This window comes from Phascolarctos cinereus, unplaced genomic scaffold (genome assembly GCF_003287225.1).
Source record: "Phascolarctos cinereus isolate Bilbo 61053 unplaced genomic scaffold, phaCin_HiC Scaffold_3;HRSCAF=262, whole genome shotgun sequence".
Lineage (NCBI taxonomy): Eukaryota > Metazoa > Chordata > Mammalia > Diprotodontia > Phascolarctidae > Phascolarctos > Phascolarctos cinereus.
Window position 1 is genome coordinate 133,635,727 of NW_027555736.1, and position 19,558 is coordinate 133,655,284.

Here is a 19,558-nt window from a genome sequence, read left to right on the forward strand (position 1 = left end):
TTTCAGAATACACTGCATCCTGTACTCCTTCCTTTAGCATGGCAATACAATAATGACAAGAAGATAGAAGATTTTCCAACATAAACCACTGGAACAAAGAAAAGCTAGGACTCTGAGATCTTACCATGTTCATCACAGTGAGGATGAATCTCTGTGCAGCTTCAGCACCATGATATCGGACCATATCAGCATCAGCCACAACCAGTGTTTCCACAGTATACTCATTGGTGAGTCTAATGGCATTCCTTCGCTCTCTCCAGTCACTAGTGGTTTTGCTCTTCTTTGCCTTCTTCTTTTCTAGAAAAAAAGTAGATGTTTAAGAGACTTTTTCAAAATTATCAGACAAGTCTCTCCACAGAAATTTGTGTAATGCTACTTCCAGTGAAATCACCTTTAGACTGACATCTAAGCTAAAAACAATCTTCAAAGCAATATAGCCAAGGAATAATTAGTGCTACAACTCTATACGTTCAACTAAAGGAGAGAAACACACACACACACACACACACACACACCACACACACACACACACAAAAAGAAGAAGAGTGAAAATAAACTCCAATGAGTTTAAATTGAACTAACACACAGACAGCCTTACTATCAAAGCAGTTCTAGAAAGTGGAAATTGTGTCTGCAATTCTTGAAAAACAATGTCTCCATGGTTCAAAAAAGGGGGTGGGAGGGACTAAGGGCCCAGGTGGAGAATGATTGAAAATTATTTGATGAAGACACTGCTCAATGACACTCAACTTGCAAAATGTTACAGCTGCTAATCTTGTCAATTTTATAGCATAGAATACCTGTGAAGAGGCATGACAACCAAACCAACTAAAACAACTATTCTGGGAAGGTCATAAAAAGGAAAATCATAAATGCTGAATAGCACAAAAGTAATACATTCAAAGAAAAAATATAACAAAAATGTAATGAAATAATTATGTGTATATATATATATATACATATATGTGTATATATATACATATATGTGTGTATATATACATATATGTGTGTGTATATATATATACATATGTGTGTGTGTGTGTGTGTGTGTGTGTGTGTGTGTATATATATATATATATATATATATATACATATATATATATATGTACTACTTAAGATGAAAGACTGAATTCTTCTTTTTCTTGTTTTTCTTTCCTTTTCCCCTGAGACTGGGTCTCCCTATCTTAGCTAGGTGAGAAATGCAGCAGCTACTTGAGGCCCAATTCCACTGCTGATATAGGCAGAGGAGACTTGACCTGCTTATTTCTGACCACAGCTGGTTCACCTTGCCTCAGGTAACCTTCAGAACCCTCACTCACAAAGGCTCACCATATTGATACTGGCCTTAGTGCAGACACCCAATCAGCTTGGCAAACTGCAATTCAGAGCCCCCAAGCTCAAGTGATCCCCCTGCCTTAGCTTCTCCAGAAGCAGGGCTTACAGGCATGTTCCACCATGCCCAGCTTGCTTTTTCCATAGCAGGGAAGAACCACCATTGAGTTAATAAATTGTCTCTACCTTAAACTTGATGTTAACTTCAAGTTAACTGTTTAATCTATCAGACTGTATTCTGATAATAGGCCAGTATTCATGGAGATTCATGAAAAAGCATGATAATCTATTAATGAAATTTCTTTAATTCCACAAAACTGTTTGAATCTCACAATTACCTCATTTAATATTAATCACACTCAGCATTTTCCTAACGCAACAGCTCTGGTTATGGCATAAAGTATGATATCATTTGGGTTAATCCTTCTCATTACCTATTCTTATTTCATACAGTAAGACAATAAAGGCCTAAGAATTCAAGGCAAGTTATGCTCATTCAGTCTTAGCATATTTTCCCATCTTCTATAAAATCATAGCCACCTGTGCTTTAAAACCAAGGAAGACTGTCTCATCTAAAGACAGGTTTCCCTCAAGTCCTTGAGCCACTTATTAAAAAGTGGTACTTCCCATAATGCCTCTCAGTCAGAAACTCATCCATCTAGAAGACACCTCAGCTGTTTTTTTCAGATTTTAAACCAACTTCTTTCTCCCCGGATCATTCAATGATCATGTCTCTATCTGTACGTCTTATCATCCAACCTTGACTCCAGCCCTACTCAGTTTGCTAGCTTTGGTATGGGATCTTGTCTCCTATTTTTACCTTCTCTTTTTCTGGCCTCAAATTGGATCTATCAAGTATCAACCTTCAGTTTGCCTGATCGAACAAACAGTCAAACTTTTTAAAAATCAGTCAGCTTCAACATTTGTGCCCCAAGAATACAGCAATTCTATATTCTACAAAGTTATTCCAAATGCCTACTAGTCAAATACTGCCCAATTTCCATCCTGGCAGGAAAGCCCTGGACTATACTCTCATCAAAACCAGTTGATTGTGTCTTAGCTTAGATTTTTACATCTTTGTTCCAGACCTGTGATTTTATTAGGACAGCTAGGTGGTGCAGTGCATAGAGTGCCAGGATGAGGGTCAGGAAGACTCTTCTTCCTGAGTTCAAATCTAGTCTTAGATCCTTACCGGCTGTGTGACCCTGGGCATTTCTCATTTGTAAAATGAGCTGGAGAAGGAAATGGGCAAACCATTCCAGTTTCTTTGCCAAGAAAATGCCAAATGGGTCACGAAGAGTCAGGCATGACTGAAAAACAACTGAGCAAACAGGCTACTTATCTGTAAGATGTTAAGTGACTTGCCTGAGGTCACACAGCGCATATGTGTCAGAGGAATGATTCGAACTCTAGTTTTCCTGTTATTAACATAAACAAACTATCATTTAGCCTTTGGAATTTAAGTCAATCAATCAACACACATTTATTAAGTGGCTAACATGTTATAGGTTTTGTGCTAAGTGGTAAGGAAACAAAGACAAAAGTGAAACAGTTAAAATAGAATGAAAATAGGAAGTTAGTATTTGCAGTGGACAGAGTGCTAGACCTGAAGACAGGAAGACCTCAGTTCAAATTTGACTTCAGATACTTACCAGCCACAGTACCCTCATCGAGTCACTTAAACTCTGCTTGTCTCATTTTCCTCAGCTGGAAAATGGGGGAAAAAATGACACCTACCTTCCAGGGTGGCTGTGAGAATAAAATATTTATAAAGTGTTTTGCAAACTTTAAAGAACCATAAAAATGCTAGTTACTATTATTATAATTCACAAGTATGAACATTGTTCTTTTCTGCTCTGATCATTAGCCTACACTCATTCAACCCTTAGTCAAAAAATAAAAACTCCTATCTACTACATAATTAATAAATGGGCCATAAGAAGATTGTGGTGATTTGTGCTTTCTTTTTTAACTCAAAAAATTGCTTTAAAGTAGCAAAAAGATACATCATCTGATCAAACGTAAAAAGCATAAGCATGAAGGGGAAAATATTTGACAAGATAAGGCAAATCCATAATAGGACTTCAGGGGCCTTAATATGTCTACCAGCTAGACCAATCACCCAAGTCCCAGATGTCAATACCTGGAGACTGCATGGAGAAGAACATGCATATAAATGAATTTGTAGCTACTTTGGTATATACATGCTCTCATCAATCTCCTTAACTTGCCTTATTTCCAATTATTCTATCCAATTTTCCTTAAGCCATGACCATCCCACTCTCTTCCATACCATTATCTAAGGTGTCTATTTTAGGAGTTAGGGGGTGAGGAGAAGAGAACTAGAGAGAGGATTTTTTTTTCAAGCAAAAGTATCTGGCAGAGTAAAAAAAGAATTGGCACAGGCATAAACAGCAGTAATTTTTACAAATTATGACTTCATTCAACAAACATAAATTATCAAGCATAAGGCAGTCTCTATTCTTGAGTGGCAGGGGAAAAGGCTCATGAGACAGATGCACAGACGAACATAATAATCAGAATGTGATAACTGGCCAAGGAGAGCACAAAGAGATATAAAATCATAGGGGCATTTTTAGCCACATTTAGACATATGAATAGTGATCAGAGTCATTAATATAATCCTTGAGCATAAAGGAAATCAATACATAGGCCATATCCCAAATCAGGCTCTCTGAACTAACACAGGGTCTCCGTGCTTGGATGAATTGAGTCATCAAATCTGGAAGGAACAGAAAATTTCTGCTGGATAGCAAAGACAATTTTTTTTTTCCTGCCTGGGGTTCTATATGCTGATTGGTTGTTGTTTTAGTCATGCAATAGAACTCTTGAAGATACTAACCAAGCCTGGCTTCAATAATAGTACCTTGCCATACTAGCCACTATACTGTCCAATGTAGACACCAAGCCCTGGAGAACTTAACCCTTTCATGTTTAGAACTCTAGGTCCTCTTCAACCATGCTGACTGGTAGTTACCTCAATAATTCACTACATCTTAGCCCAGATTCCAGCCACGCTTGACCACACTACCAACATCTGCACACCAGCTACCATTCCATATCCCATCCCCATTTCAATTTCTTGAATCTAACTAGGTGAACTCTGTGATTGTTTCTTGGGGAAGGTGTCTCAATCTACTCCCCTGTGTCTCTGCCCATGAACCTCACACACCACTCTATTATGTGTATTGTTTCCTCCTTAGAATGTAAGCTCCTTAAGGGAAAGGGCTATTTGATATTTATTTGTATGCTCAGTGATTAGCACAGTGCTTGCCACACATGAATCACTAAATAAATGACTTTTCATTCAATCATTTATGGTTTCCCTTCTAAACAACTATGCAAAAAGACCATGCTCCTGACCAATCCTCATCCTCTATCAGGTCATGCAACCTGACCCTTCTGCTTGAGCTGTGGGATACACTTGGGAATTTCCCTGATGTTACTGAAGTCTCTGCCAGCACACTCTGCACCTGCTCTAACCAACTGAATTGTGATAATACGCAGTAGACCTCAACTCTTCTGACCCACTTGCAGAAGAAAGGGAGGTATGAGAAGTAGGAGGTATACTCAGCCTGAGGCAGCAATGCTCATGCAGAGAACTAAAGAACAGAGGAGGAAACTGGGACAGAGTGCCAGTGCACATATGGTATACCAGGCCCAAAGGAGAGAGGGTGGCATCCAGATTAAACTAATCTTTTTCCCTCAGAAGTTACTTGGGACAGGGAATGTGAATTCCCTAACATGGGAAGTTGAGACAGCCCTGAGGTCTGACCACTAGTAACAAGCCTTCATTCCTCTTACCCATGTGCTGCTGAATGAAGACAGAGAAAATCACACAATCATTCTGACAGGGTCATGTTATCTATGTTACAACTTCTATTGGGCTCTCACTGCTGCTAGGCAATTCTTCCCTTATCAACCTACTATCCCACTCTCCAAATTTTTTCATACCTCTTCAAACCTCCCATGGCTTCTCCTTTCCCTACTCTCTCAAATGAGAACTTTGCCACATATTTTACAGAAAAATTTAGGCCATTTGCTATGAACTCTCCTTTTCTCTTTCTCATCTCCTGTAACTTAAATGTCTCCTGTCACTATTTCCTCCTTCATTCCTCTCTCACATGAAGTGGCCTTACCCTTTATCAAGATCTACCCCTTCATCTACAAAAATGATCCCATTTCATCTTGTCTCCACCAACACATTGTTCCTTCTGTCACCCCCCACTCTATCATTTCTTTTCAATCTTTCCCTTACTGCCTACAAACATGTCCATGCCTCCTCCATTTTCAAAAGAAGGAAAGGAAAGAAAGAAAGAAAGAAAGAAAGAAAGAAAGAAAGAAAGAAAGAAAGAAAGAAAGAAAGAAAGAAAGAAAGAAAGAAACCTCACTTGATCCTTTCAACCCCACCAACTATCATCCTATGTCTCTATTGCCCTTTGTAGCTAAACTCTTGGAAAAGGCTGTCTACAATAATCGCCTCCACTTTTTCTCCTATCATTCTCTTCTTAATCCCTTGTGATATGGCTTCCAACTTCATCTCTAAAGGCTTTTAAAATTGTGTTGCCTACAGCAAGGATTTCTCCTATGTATATTGGGTCAAGTTTAGCTACTTTTCTAAACGTTATCATCTTATTTTGGTTTGCCTTATTTTTGTTTTTTAAGTCTATTGGTATTAGATTTTTTCACAAACAGTTGCAACAAACACAAAATTTCTTCCCTCAAGCAGCTAAGTAAAACCACTTAACAAAGAATTGTGTCTGATAGTACATATCCCTTCCCACTCTTGTCATTCTTCATTTGGTAACAGAAAATACATTTTTTAAAACTTTAATAATTTGGTATTTATGATTTTCATTGAATCTGACTAGAGTATCTTTGTTTGGTGTTGTCTTAATTTGTCTGATTTATAGTCATTGCCTGTATTTTATTTTAGCTTTGCTTTCTTCACTTTGTGTCATACAGATACAGATCTTCCAAGTATCTCCGAATTATTTTGTTTTCCTTCTTAAATTGTTGTAACTAAATCTATACAAGAATTTAATGTGCTTTGGTAGATTAACAATCAAATATTGTATGTAGTTTGAAATTATTTTGAACAGGATTTCTCTCTCTTTTGTTGCTTCTGAATTATAAATGTTTTCTCTATCCCTTTCAGTGGTGCCAAATTCAAGTAGAAACAGTCTGTTAAACTGTACTTAAGGATCCCTGCAGGCTACACATTGACTTAGAAAACCTCATATTAACTTTATTGATAGATAGTCTAGTTTTTTTTAATTTATTTTGTTAAACATTTCACAATTACATTTTAATCTGATTCTGTTTGACACCTCTGTTCTCAAAAATCAATAAAACAATAAATCAAGCCCTGATTTGTAACCACTGCTAATTTCTGAATCTTCTCACTATTCTCCAACTACATGACCCTGGATAAGTGCACTTAAAATTTCTGTGCATCAGCTCCCAGGGCCATTATATTAACATATATAAAGCACTGTGCAAATTTTAAAGTGCCATATAAATGCTAACTATTCTTATCATAGACTTACAGATTTAAAGAAGGAAGAAACTTCAGAAAAACACTAGTTCAACCCCCTCATTTTATACATGAGGTAACCAAAACTTATCAGGATTTGGACAGTCATGGTAGCTCCATGAGTCACAAACTAGCAACGGAAATTAATAAGAGGAAGAGAGTAAGGTAAAATACATTCTGGAAATTATATACCACTGTCAGTGGTCACAAGCTGCTCCCTGACACAAATGCCCATCTTTTTTAACAATGAATATTTGCCAATGACAGTGGATGATACAGGATCATACGTGATGAGAAGAGACAGAAGGGTTGCAATCTACAGAGTCAAATGTTGTGCCCACACTCGTGGGATCACAGATCCATCAAAATATGTAAATAATTATGAAGGTGCTTTCAGTATAATTTGTTTCCTCTACTTCACTATTTCTAATTCACAGACTGAGACAAGAAACATTCTTAGCTGCTCACTTGCCATCTAAAAACGACATGGGCATCAATATTATATAGTCATGTTTATCTTTAAAGCAGAAGTTCTTACCCATTTACAAAAATCAATCAGTCAATTAATCAATCTCTCTCTCTCTCCCTCTCTGTCCAACAGCTATCCCAGTAATGTTATGCAAATAAATTTGGCCTAAGTTATCCACTTCCATCCTTTTTAGAAAATTTTCCAAATAGCAAAAGAAGGCCATATAATTTTTATCTTTTCTTCTCTAAATTACATAAACATATCCAGTGAGAAATGTTTTATTGTAACATCTGTGGATTATAAATGGCTACTTGAAAAACAGTGAAAACCAAAACATTCAATTTGCCAAATTCAGAACATTGCAAGTTCTCCATTTTAGACTCCAGAATAAAATATTAAATTTTATTCAGGACTGGAGAGCTGCCAATTTAGGGAGTTACCAAAGACTAACAGCTGCAACTCCACGTTGTAATTTGTAATCATTCATATCCACCACCTGTGGAAAAGAGGACAGACTGATTACCTTGCCTATATAACAAAACACAGATGAAACCAAACTCCCAGGACAGAGCCTAGCTCTTTCCTTAACCCCCTCCTTGAATGAAAGACTTCCTTGGTATCGTTTTTACAATTAACACCAGAAAGTGCATTTCAAGTTTGGCAATGACAAAGTATTCCTGATTATGCACTTTCATAATACTAAAATTACTATTCAGTACTTTAGAATTATTGAATAATAAAAATTTCAGAGCCACAGGGAGCACTGCACAGAAATATGGAAATCAAGATACAACCTTTTCTGTTTGCAATTGTAGACCCCCCATAATACAGAAGCCAAGACAGAATCATTGTCAATTTTAAAAAATCATTATTTTAAAATTTGTCTAATTTTTATTGATGTTTTTGTTTTTACCTTCAATTATGAATCTCTCTCATCTTTCCCCTACACAATGAACTACCTCATAGCAAAGATTTAAAAAGGGGTCAGAAATTAGTTCAGCAAAATAGACCAAAATATTCGCTGCTTGACAGTATACACAATATTGCATGTGCATAGACCCCCTACCAATGCCAGGAAAGGAAGAAGGCTCATTTTCTCAACTCTCCTCTTTGTGCTAAGTTTGTTCAATATAATTTCTCAGAGGTTTGTTTGTTGGGGGTTTTTTTTGCATATGTTTACACTGTGAAAATTATTCTCCCGCTTCTGCTTATTTCACCGTACTCCAGTTCCTATGTCTTCCTATCTTCTAAATTCTTTGTATTCATCATTTCTTACAAAGCAATATTTACTACAATTTATTTAGTCACTTTTCCCAATCAATGAGCCTCTACTTTGTTTCCAGTATTGTTGCTACCATACAAAGTACCACTATGAATATTTTGGTGAATATGAGACCATTCTTTCTGCCTGCAACATTCTCAGGTTTATGACAAGCAGTGAGCTCTCTAGGTCAAAGGATAGAGGTATATCAATCACTTTTTTTTAGGTTAATGCCAAACTGCTTTCCAGAATGTCTGTCCCAAGGCAAATTGTTTTTTATTTATATTTTATTAGAAAGTCTTGACTCCAAAATATATTGCTAGGGGGGATGCACACAAAATACAATCTTAAACTAGAAAAGAAAAACCTCCAGATGGAAAAATAAAAAGCTTCCCTAAAGTGCAAGCATTTGGTGTTAAATTATTTTGTATTTGTCTTAACTCTTGTGCCTTATACATTAGTTCTAATTGGAACAACCCACATTTTCAGCATCCTTATCCCCAGATCAGCCCATTTCCTATGAAAACAAACAGCATCTGGGCTGTCAAGGAGTCCACACCTAGAAATATATTCTAGACAGTAACTCATCAAGAACAATTATCCCTTCTAAAACATACATAGATGAAATCAAATTGGCTATGGGTAAAGAATGGAGGGTAATAAAGTCTCATTCTTACTTTGCCAGTTTCCTAAGGGATGACTTCATCAAATGCTGGCAAATGGATCTCTCCATTCTCTCAACAGGTCCAGCAACAACTACCTCACCTTATCCAACAAATGTTGGGTTATCACTTTTAACATGAATGCCAACATTTATGAACAAAATCTAATAAAAAACCAATATTGCATTTTTGATTGCTATTGACAAAGGTTAACTTTCCCCTGACGATGGTTACCATTCTAAAAAGCAACATCATCTGGGGCCATTGTAAGAAAAATGCCCAATGGAGAAGAAGAGAGCCAATTCCTCTCTAATATTAACCCTTTTGGTCCCACGAAGGATTATAGTCCAGTGCAGAATGCATCACTTTTGTGATCCTTTGAGAATTGGTGGTTTAATATTTCAACAGTTTAATGGATACAAAACGGCATCTATTAAGAGGCAAATCAAGGCAGCTATTTATTGATCTGATAATAACAAGAGAGATCTGTCATCTTCCCAGGGCATTTATCCAAAATATAACAGAGAACCTCCCAAGACTTGTCAAACAAGATGAATACTACCCAATTCTAGTCAATCAAATAGGCACAACTGATATAGTCAGAAGGATCTCAGAAAACATTACTAAAGATTACAATATTAAGAAGGAAACTGAAGATGTTAGGGGCACAGATGTTGTCTATTAAAAATAATAAGTATAAAGAGAGGCCTTTGTTTTGCGAAAGTGAACAGCTGGTTAAAAATATGATGTCTGAGAATGTAATTCATATTTCTGGGTTAGGAACAATAGACCACTGACCAGGGATGAAGTGCACCTAAGAAAGGCTGGTAAAAATATGTTCACCTTGCCTATTACAAATATCAGCAAGGGAGAAAGAAAAAACTGCTATGTATATCTATGAATCATAGAGAGTAGCTAAAATGTCAAAAATCTAATGTGGTCTGCAACTCTAATTTAAAAGGAGTTTTGCAAAAGAATTAAGCAAAACAGTCAATGCTAAAAGCAACAAGGCCCTTTTATTTTGAGTGTTTAAGGGAAAGTTGCTTGGCTTACCCAGGGATGGCCTGGACTTTGAGCACAGTAAGGGTGGCAAGGTGGGCAAAGGGATGATACTGGGGCACCATCCAGCTCCAAAATGGGCAGTAACTTATCCCTTCAAAAACAGAGTAGCATATATCCTCAAATTTGGACAGTAGCTGATTACTACTGTTGGTCAGTCAGGCAAAGGGAAATATGCAATCAGAGATATCAATAGAGAGGCTCAAGAAGAAGGAGGGAAAACATAATGGTTTTGCAAAAGCTGTCATTAGGGCTTGGTACATCGCTACACTGTGCCCTTGTCAGTTCAATGGGTGGGCCATTGGGGAACATTCATAATGGTAGGTCAGGAAAGCTGAAGAGGTATAGGCATTTTACAGAGAGTAAAAGTCCAACTCAGGAGCAGCTAATTAGTGTCTAACTTTTGATGTAATGAGAAGAGAGGTTCCGAATTAGTTAGGAAGAAAGAAGCCTCTAGTTAAGACATTTCCAGGTAAAGATTTCAGATATGAGGGGATTCTCAGAAAAGGACATGACAAGAGGGACTGATTGCCAGGCAGAAGAAGTGCAGTGGCTAGGAGTAAGACAGTCTGTCATATAAAGACTGATTTCCCAAATACCAGGGTTTGGTTTTTGGCTTTTTAAAAAATCTATGCCAGAATCTAAGATGGTAATAATAAGAATAATATTAGCAACAGCCACATGTTCAAAGACAGCAGATATAAGAAAGGAGCCAAGAATAGAACCCATGGGCCTCAGATGTCTCAAACTATACAATGCACAAAGTATAGGTAGAATTCAAGATCAAAGCAGATAAATTTTAAACTAAGCAGACAAATTTTACCCCTATGGATATCACTGAGCCTCAGTAGGATGAACCTCACAACTAGAAAGTGGTTCTAAAAGGACATATCTTATTCAAAAAGAATAGGATAGGTAAAAAAGGAGCAAGATGCAAGTAACATTATATATTAAGAAGATACAGCCATGGAAATCCAGGAACTAGATGGGGAAAGTATGGTAGAGAACATATGGGTAAAGATCGGTAATGGCAGAAGCAGGCTACTTTGTCATTGGGATATATTATATACCACCTTAGAAATAATTAATACATTAATTTGGGAAATGGATAACCTGTCTGACATGCAAGCATCATAAAATAATGAAGATGACTTCAGTTATCCATATAATTGAATATAATAAATGCTGAAGGTCTCTCTATCTGCCCAAATCACAGTGACTAGTAATTTATTAATTTGCCTTAATAATTTAATCCTTTAAAAAGTAGAGAAACCAACAAGGGGAAATTCTATTCTGAATTCCATTCTAACCAACAAGGAATTGGTTGGTAGAATAGAAATGATGGAAATGTTGTGACATTGGGGTTAGAGAGAAGGGGGGATGACCACTATATCTTTGAACTATGATAGCAAAATAGAGGAAAGACAGGCATAGTCTGACATGCACCTAGATTTGAGGGCAGCAAATTTCAAAAAGTGAAGAGAAAGGGTTAGAATCTCCTACATAAGTCCACAGATATAAATCCCATAGTGAGGTGGCATAGTGGGAAGAGTGCTAGACATGAGGTCAAGAAAATCAGAATTTGAATCATGTCTCAGAAACTTACTAGCTGTGTTACTCTCGGCAAGACACAAGACGCTTAGTCTCAGTTTCCTTATCCATAAAATAGAGATTGTAATAGTACTTTCTTCACAGAGCTGTTGTGAGGAATAAATAATATAGTATGTGTAAAGTGCTTGGAAAACTTTAAGGTATTTTATTAACGTTAGCTTATCATCATCATCATTAAATGTGATGTCGGCCCAAGAATAATAGCAAGATCTCAAGAATGAAGTTCTAAAAACAGAAAGAGAAATAATTCTAGTCAGGAAGAAAAATTGGAGCTATAAGAAGATACGTAGGATGCAGAGAGAATTCTTCAACCTAGGTTTGTAAAAGAAATCTAGAGAAAATCAAAAGAAGAAAAGGTAATAGAGAGTGAAAACAAAAGAATAAAATCATGTTATTAAGACTAATGTCAGCCATGCAAAGGTCAAAATGATAGAGGGAAGTCTGATCTGCTTAATTTTTATTTTGTTTCTCTTTCCTCTGCAAAAAAAAAAATGATTTTTGGACCAGAAAGGACCAAACAAAAATGGATAATGGGGAGTTGATTGATGCTTAAGATAAGGAAGGAGATAATGATAGAGTACCTAGCCATCCTTGACCAGTTTGTGTCACTAGCCTTGACAAATTACATAATCTATTCAATTCAGCCTTTAAAATTCTTTGAAACCTAGCCCCAATTACCTTATTCCACATTACTTCCCTTCCTACATTCTATTGTTTGAATAAAATGGCCTTCTTTCTAGTCTTCACATATATTCCATCTCCCATCTCCACGTGTTTGTATTTACTATCCCAAATCCTTGTAACACACTGCCATGACACCTCTCAGGATCAGCTCTCTCTTGCAGAGGAAAGAGAAACAAGAGAGAGAACAAGTGATTGTGAATGCAAATATATCATCATTTCAAAAAATGCATTTGAAGCATTCCTACAAAGAAAAACAGACCTGGGAAGATTATTTGCTTTGCAAGTATCTCAATCTATAGAAATACAAGAAACGTGAACTAGAACAATCAAGGAAAACCCAGGTAATGAAATAAATTACCCCAGAAAATAGGAGGCAGAACTAAAATGAGAAAGACACCTATGGGATTAACAACTGAGACAGAATTAGGAAAATTTTTCTGAAAGTACAGAAGGAAATGTTGAAAGAAGTAAAGCAAAATGGTGGCAATGGTGGAGGAACAAGCCTGAAATACCATGGACACAGTATAAAAGGACTAAACCTCACAAAACTGCAGAATGAGAGGGCATGTAAAAAGGGAGAAGGGAAGATGGTATAGAGGGAAATAGGTGATGTACCCTAATCAAGTCAAAGATTAACAATGAAGAGAAACTAGCTCTCCATAGTCTATTAGGAGAAAGGCATATAGGGGAATGGACAAAAAAATAAAGGGCGAGATTGAAACCGGGTAAAGAAAGAAGGAAATATAATTTCAATGGCAATAAGAGATTCCACTGAAGAACACTCCCGTGGAGGAAGATATTCTGCAAAAGATAGGGCCCTTAAACAGAAATAACTGAAAGAATTTGGGATTTGGAGACACTACTCATCCTTCTTCAGGAGAAAGGGAATCCAAGCTCTTAGAAGCAACCAACAATCAGAAGAGAGTAAGGGCATGGACTCAGAGAGGAGATTTCATGGCAAATGGAGGGTGGGAGATTATCATGGATAGTTAAAAAAAAGAGAGAGAGAAAGGGTAGTACAGTTATCTCTTCCATATTGAGGGGATTTAGAGTACAGCACCTCTGCCATTTGGAAAATCTCCATAAAATGTTCTGGCCCTCCCTTCACACCAGAGAAGTCTGAATTATTACGGTATTAAAAAATAAAATATGTTTATATTATACCATACTATTCATATATTTCATGCATTTCTGAGTTTCTAAACTTTTTCTTTGTCATCTGCTGGCCTTTGCATGTTCTCTGTGGCTTCCACAAAACTCCCCCCCCCCAAATTTCCATTTAATGTCTTATGCTGACCTGTGATATATTGAAACCACAATGAGGAAAGTTGCAATGTGGAAGGGATAAATGTAATAAACTGTACAATCAGGAAATAGGAAAACTCCTACCATAAGTCAATATTTCTATCTTCTCTACTTCCTGCAGGAATTCACAGTTCTTAGAGTGAGGCAAAACAGAAAAAGGTGGATTGGGGATAAGATCTTTTAGGCAATGACATAGAAACTATAAAGAAGATGAAACTCAAAATAGGTACTTTAAAAGCTTTAATTTTATTAGGAATACAGAGACTAAAGATGGAATAAATGACTATAAGGGCCAAGGAATAAAAATCCAGAATTAATGGAAAGGGAAGAGAAATAATGAAGAGAATAAGGGAAGAAATCTTTTTATTTAGGAAAAAAAAGCAGAGAAAATGTAATAAAAAAGACTAATTAAAAAAGTTGAAAGGGAGGAGAGGAAGAATTTTACTTGACTTAAATGAGAGAAAAAAGAGGGGGAAATAGATAACTAGGTAAAAGGAAGAAAGAAAAAACTTAATAAGTTACACAAGACTCCAAAATTAGAGAAAGAGATGAAAAATGGGAAAGGGAGGAAAGGAAGTGGTGGTAGGACTTAAAGGTGAGAGGACAAAAGGCCTTATCATTTAATGGGAATAGGAATGCCTTAAAATAGATTAAGCTAAAATAATTGAAGAGACAAATTACTATCTTTATAGAGGTGGGGAGATTCTCATTCAGAGAGTGTGAGCTCCTTGAGCTTAGGGAGGGTATTATTCTTCTGGCTTGTGTTTACATTACCAGCATTTAGCACAGTATTGGAACTGAGTAAGCACTTAATCAATGTTTTAATCTATTTATGTCAAATAATAGTTGGGAAGGAGAACATCTTTGCTTTACTCTTATTATATCGGGAAAGCTTCCAGTGTTTTTTCATTACACATGTTTTTAGCTTTTGGTTGTGGAGATTCTTTCTATCCTACTAAAAAAATCTCTATACGCCTTTACTTTTTAGGTGTTTTTTTTTTAAATCATAAATCACTTTTATACTTTGTAAAAGCTTTTTTAAAATTCATTTGTCATTTCAGCTCTTCTTAGCTTTTAATATAATTGTTATTGTTTTTAATTGTTAAATCATTTTTTCCTAATCCAACTAATCCAACTTAATCATAATGAATAATTTTTTTTGGATAAATTGTGGTAGTCTTTTGCTAAGGAGTAATTTAAAATTTTGAATCAATAGACTTTAATAAATACTAAAATACAATTATGTTTCTTTGTTTCATCTTTCCTGATTTGGGTGTTAGGAGTATAAAAAGCAAGCATATACAATTTTTCTTTCTCGATTTTAAGAATAATTTTATAGTATAAATATTAATTGTTCTTTAAAAGTTTGATAGAATTTCCTATACCACAAATTTTTTTTCCTTTTGATAATTCCATTTTAGCTAATTCAATTTCCTTTTCTGAGATTGGATTATTTAAGATAGCCAATTGATGTTTTTTTAATTTGGAGATTTTATATTTTTTTAGGCAACCCTCTACTTCTTTTGAGTCTTCAGTTTTGTTGGCATATAACTATATAGTAGATCCTAATGATTCCTTTTCTTTCTTTGAGTTTGTTACCAAACTCTTTCTCATTTTGTTAATTTGATTTTCCAATTTATTTTTAATCAGTTTATCAACTTTGCAAGTCTTTTCAAAGTATCATATTTTAGGTTTGCTTATAAACTCTTTAATTTTTGCTTCCAATTTATCTATTTTTCCTCTTTTGTGCTCATTTTAGGTTCATGTATTAGCTTTCTATTTTTAAGTGCATATTCAGTTCATCAATTTTGTCTTTTTCTGTTTTTGTTAACATGTATTTTTAGGAATGTAATTTTTCTTCTCTGGACTGTTTTAGCTGCCTCCCAGAAATTTTGGTATGCTGTTAGAACATATTGTTAAAGTAAGTATCCAAAAAGAAAGCAGTGATCCCCAGCCTAGCTTCATAAAGAACAAGTCATGCTAGAGTAAACTAATTTTTTTACACCATTAGTAAACTGGTAGATCAAGGGAATGATACCAATATAATTTACCTATATTTTGGTAAGGCATTTGATAAGTTTTTCATGCTATTTTTGTGAAAAAGTTGGAGAGCTGTATGATAGATCATAGTATAATTAAATTATTTTGATACTGGTTGAATAGGAGGACACACTTAAAAAAGTAGTCATTAATTGTGTGATGTCAATGTCACATTGGAAAGAGATCTTCAAGGGACCTCTATCCCAAAGATTTACACTTGGCTATATACTCTTTAATATTTTTATCAGTAACTTGGATAAAAGTATTGATAGCATACTTATCAAATATACAAATTCCACAAAGAAGAAAGGGAGAGTTAACATAGTGGATGACAGGATTTTTAAAGATCTTGACAGGTTGCAAAAATTTTATTTTAATCTAGTAATATTAGATTTTTGTGTCTGGACCTGTAGAGTTCCAATGTATGGGACTCTTGGTGAGGAAACTTCCTCTATGGCAACTTATAATCTTAAATAGTTGCCTTGGACACTGATTTGCCCCAGAGGATTTACTGAGGATAAATGTAAATTTGATTTGATTTGCCCAGTGGATTTAACAGGGATAAATGTAAAATGTTATGCTTAAGTTCCAAAAGTCAACCTCACAAATACAAGATGGAGAAGACATAATTGGGTATCACTTCTCTGAAAAAGAAATAGAGGCTGGGAAGTTTGTTCAGTATCAGTCAACACAGTGATCTGGAAGTCCAGAAAGCTAATTAAATCTTGGGCCACATGAAGAGATGAAAAAGACATAGGACTAGGGGAGATGAGTCCCAGTTGTATTCTACCCTGCTCAGACTTCAGCTGGAATGCTACTCTGTTGGAAAGGATATTGATAAGCTAGAGAGTATCCAGAGGAAGTCAACAGGATGGGAAAAGGTTTTGAATTCATACCAGTTGAAGGAATTGTAGATGTTGAACTTAAATATGAGAAGACTTAGAAGGGATATGATAGCTGTCTTGAGAACAAGTATTTGAATGGATATCCTGTGGAACAGGGATTTATATTTGTTCTATTTAACTACAGAAGGAAGATCTAGGCTCCACAGGAACAAGTTAAAGGAAGAGTATTTAAACTTGACTTAAGGAAAAATTTAATAATTACGCCTACCCAAAAGTAGAATGAGCTGCATTGGGAGATGTTAGGTTGGTCCTCAAGCAAAATCTAGATTTTTATTCAGACATGAATTAGATTAGACAGTCTCTTAGGTACTTCCAAGTTCTGAGATTCTTGATTTCTGTAATGTTTGTGAAACTTTAACATGTTAATATTAAACTAACAATGCAAACGTAAAATGATTGAAATAATGTCCTCAATTTCAAATGTTAAATAGTTTAAAGAATCAAGTGTTGTAGAGTGGAAAGAACACCATCCTAGAAGGCAAGAGAAATTAACTCTGGAGGCTACCCATGTGACTGAACAATACACTTAACCTCTCTGGGCCTCAGTTTATTTAGTTGTCAGATGGGAATAATAATCCTGCTCTATCTCATAGGATTGTTGTAAGGGTCAGATGAGATAATGGATTCAAAGTTGCTTTGAAAATTGCAAAGAAGTATGCAAATGTAAAATATTATCTCATCTCTAAAGATTCTACAATTCTTTTCCATGTAAATCATAAAGTAATAGGGTTAGGGATTGAAAGGGACATCAAGTTTTATCATCCACCCCCTTCATTTTATAGTTGATGAAAATGAAGCCCAAACAGATTAAATAACTTGTTCAAGTTAAGGGAGGCAATAGGTGGTGGAACCTGGATTTGAACCCAGGTCCTCTAGGTTTTTTTTTCAACTAATTCTAAATTATATACATATTCATTCACTCAAAAAATTGACTAAATACATACTATTTTCAAAATACTTCATTAGATGCTGAATGTATAGCCAACACAAACCCCTCTACAAGTGCAAGTGATCTCATTTCATCCCAGCTTCTCCAGCAAACTGCCCCCTCTAAAGGCCCTGCTCTCTCATTTATTTTCAGTCTCTGCCTTTCCAATTACTACCTACAAATGATCATGTTTCTCTCATCCTCACAAAACCCTCACTTGATCTATTCATACCTGGTAGCTATCACCCCATTTGTTTCCTCCCTTTTGTGGCTAAACTCTCTGAGAAGGCTATCTATAACAGGTGCCTCCATTACCCTTTCCCTCACTCTCTTCTCAACTCTATAATCTAGCTTCCAGCATAATCATTCAACTGAAAGTGCTCTCTCCAAAGTTACCAATGATCCCTTAATTGCCCAATCTAAGAGACTTTTTTCCACTCCTCATCCTTTTCGACCTCTGCAGCTTTTGACATCACCTTTTCTCTCTGGTATTTTCTTATCTCTAGGTTTCGATGATACTATTCTGTCCTGGACCTCCCTTTTATCTGATCACTCTTTTCAGTCTCCTTGGCTGGATCTTCATCCAGGCCATGCCTGCTAACCATGGGTGTCCCATAAGCCTTCTTACTGACTTGGGGTGTTTTCATTGGCTGTCCATCATGCCTGAAAAGTCTCTTCCTCCTAATCTCCACCTCCTGGCTTCTCAGCTTCCTTCAAGTCCCAGTTAAAATCTTACTGTCTGCAAGATGGCATTCTATAATAAGCTTCTACAAGAAGCTCCTTCTGATAACTCTTAATGTTAGTGCCTTCACTTTCCTGATCATCTCTGGTTTACTCTGTACATAGCTTGTCTGAACACAGTCATTTACAAGTTGTCTCCCCCATTAGTCTGTGAGATCCTTGAGAGTAAAGACTCTCTTCTGCCTTTCTTGGTAAGCTCAGTGCTTAGCACAGTGACTGGTGTGTACTGGGTACTTGGTAAATGTTCATTGACTAACTGAACATAAATAAGAATAACACACGGTCCCTACCCTCCAAGAGTTTATAGCTAAGTAGAACCTATAATGCCCTAACAATAAGGAGTCACCATGGGACAAGACCAAATAGTCAGTTTTACTCACTTGCCTAGATTCTGGACAGCATCACTATCAGTCATTCTTGAAAGATAATAAGTGGGGTTTTTAAATTATTTCTTGGGGCAATGGAGTTCTAGGAAATAGGAAAGAGGTTAGTTCTCCCTTCTACTTACTCCTCATTCACATAAACCATGATCCCTTCCATCATGAGATTATTTGATCATTGTGGCTCTACGAAGACATAATTTAAAGTGCCAGTTCCATGGGCTGAATGTGCCCCTCTTGGGTAGGGGATGGGGGAGAACATTTTGCTTATAGCACAGATACCACCTAAAGTGCATATTTGAAACTACTTTATTGATTTTTTCAAAAACTAAACATTGACATACCACCAAATACCTGCATGCCATGGTGACAGACAGCTTAGAAATACAGATCTAGAAGAAAAAGCTCTGTTAAGAGGGAATCTGAACAATAGAATAAGAAGTTACTAATTAGCAAAGAGGCAGCTGTTTTTTCAAAAACATACACACATACAGTGTTTCGCAAAAAGTCTGTGACTAAAAAATAAAATGAAAAAGCTGTCTGTATGGTTCAACCAGAGCTTTGATGTTCACCTTTAATATGGGAAAGGAACTGTTTACAATGAGACAGATTAATTGGAAACTT

The 19,558-nt window shown here is 36.1% G+C and overlaps 1 protein-coding gene across 1 annotated transcript in view; it reads right to left on the reverse strand.

Moving 5' to 3' along the window:
• ADAMTS17 (ADAM metallopeptidase with thrombospondin type 1 motif 17) overlaps positions 1-19,558 on the reverse strand; it is a 485,504-nt gene that overhangs the window by 412,131 nt on the left and 53,815 nt on the right. The window contains exon 4 of the mRNA XM_020963836.2: positions 125-297. Within this exon, the coding sequence (XP_020819495.1) occupies positions 125-297 (173 nt within the window). The remainder of the gene's footprint in view (positions 1-124; positions 298-19,558) is intronic.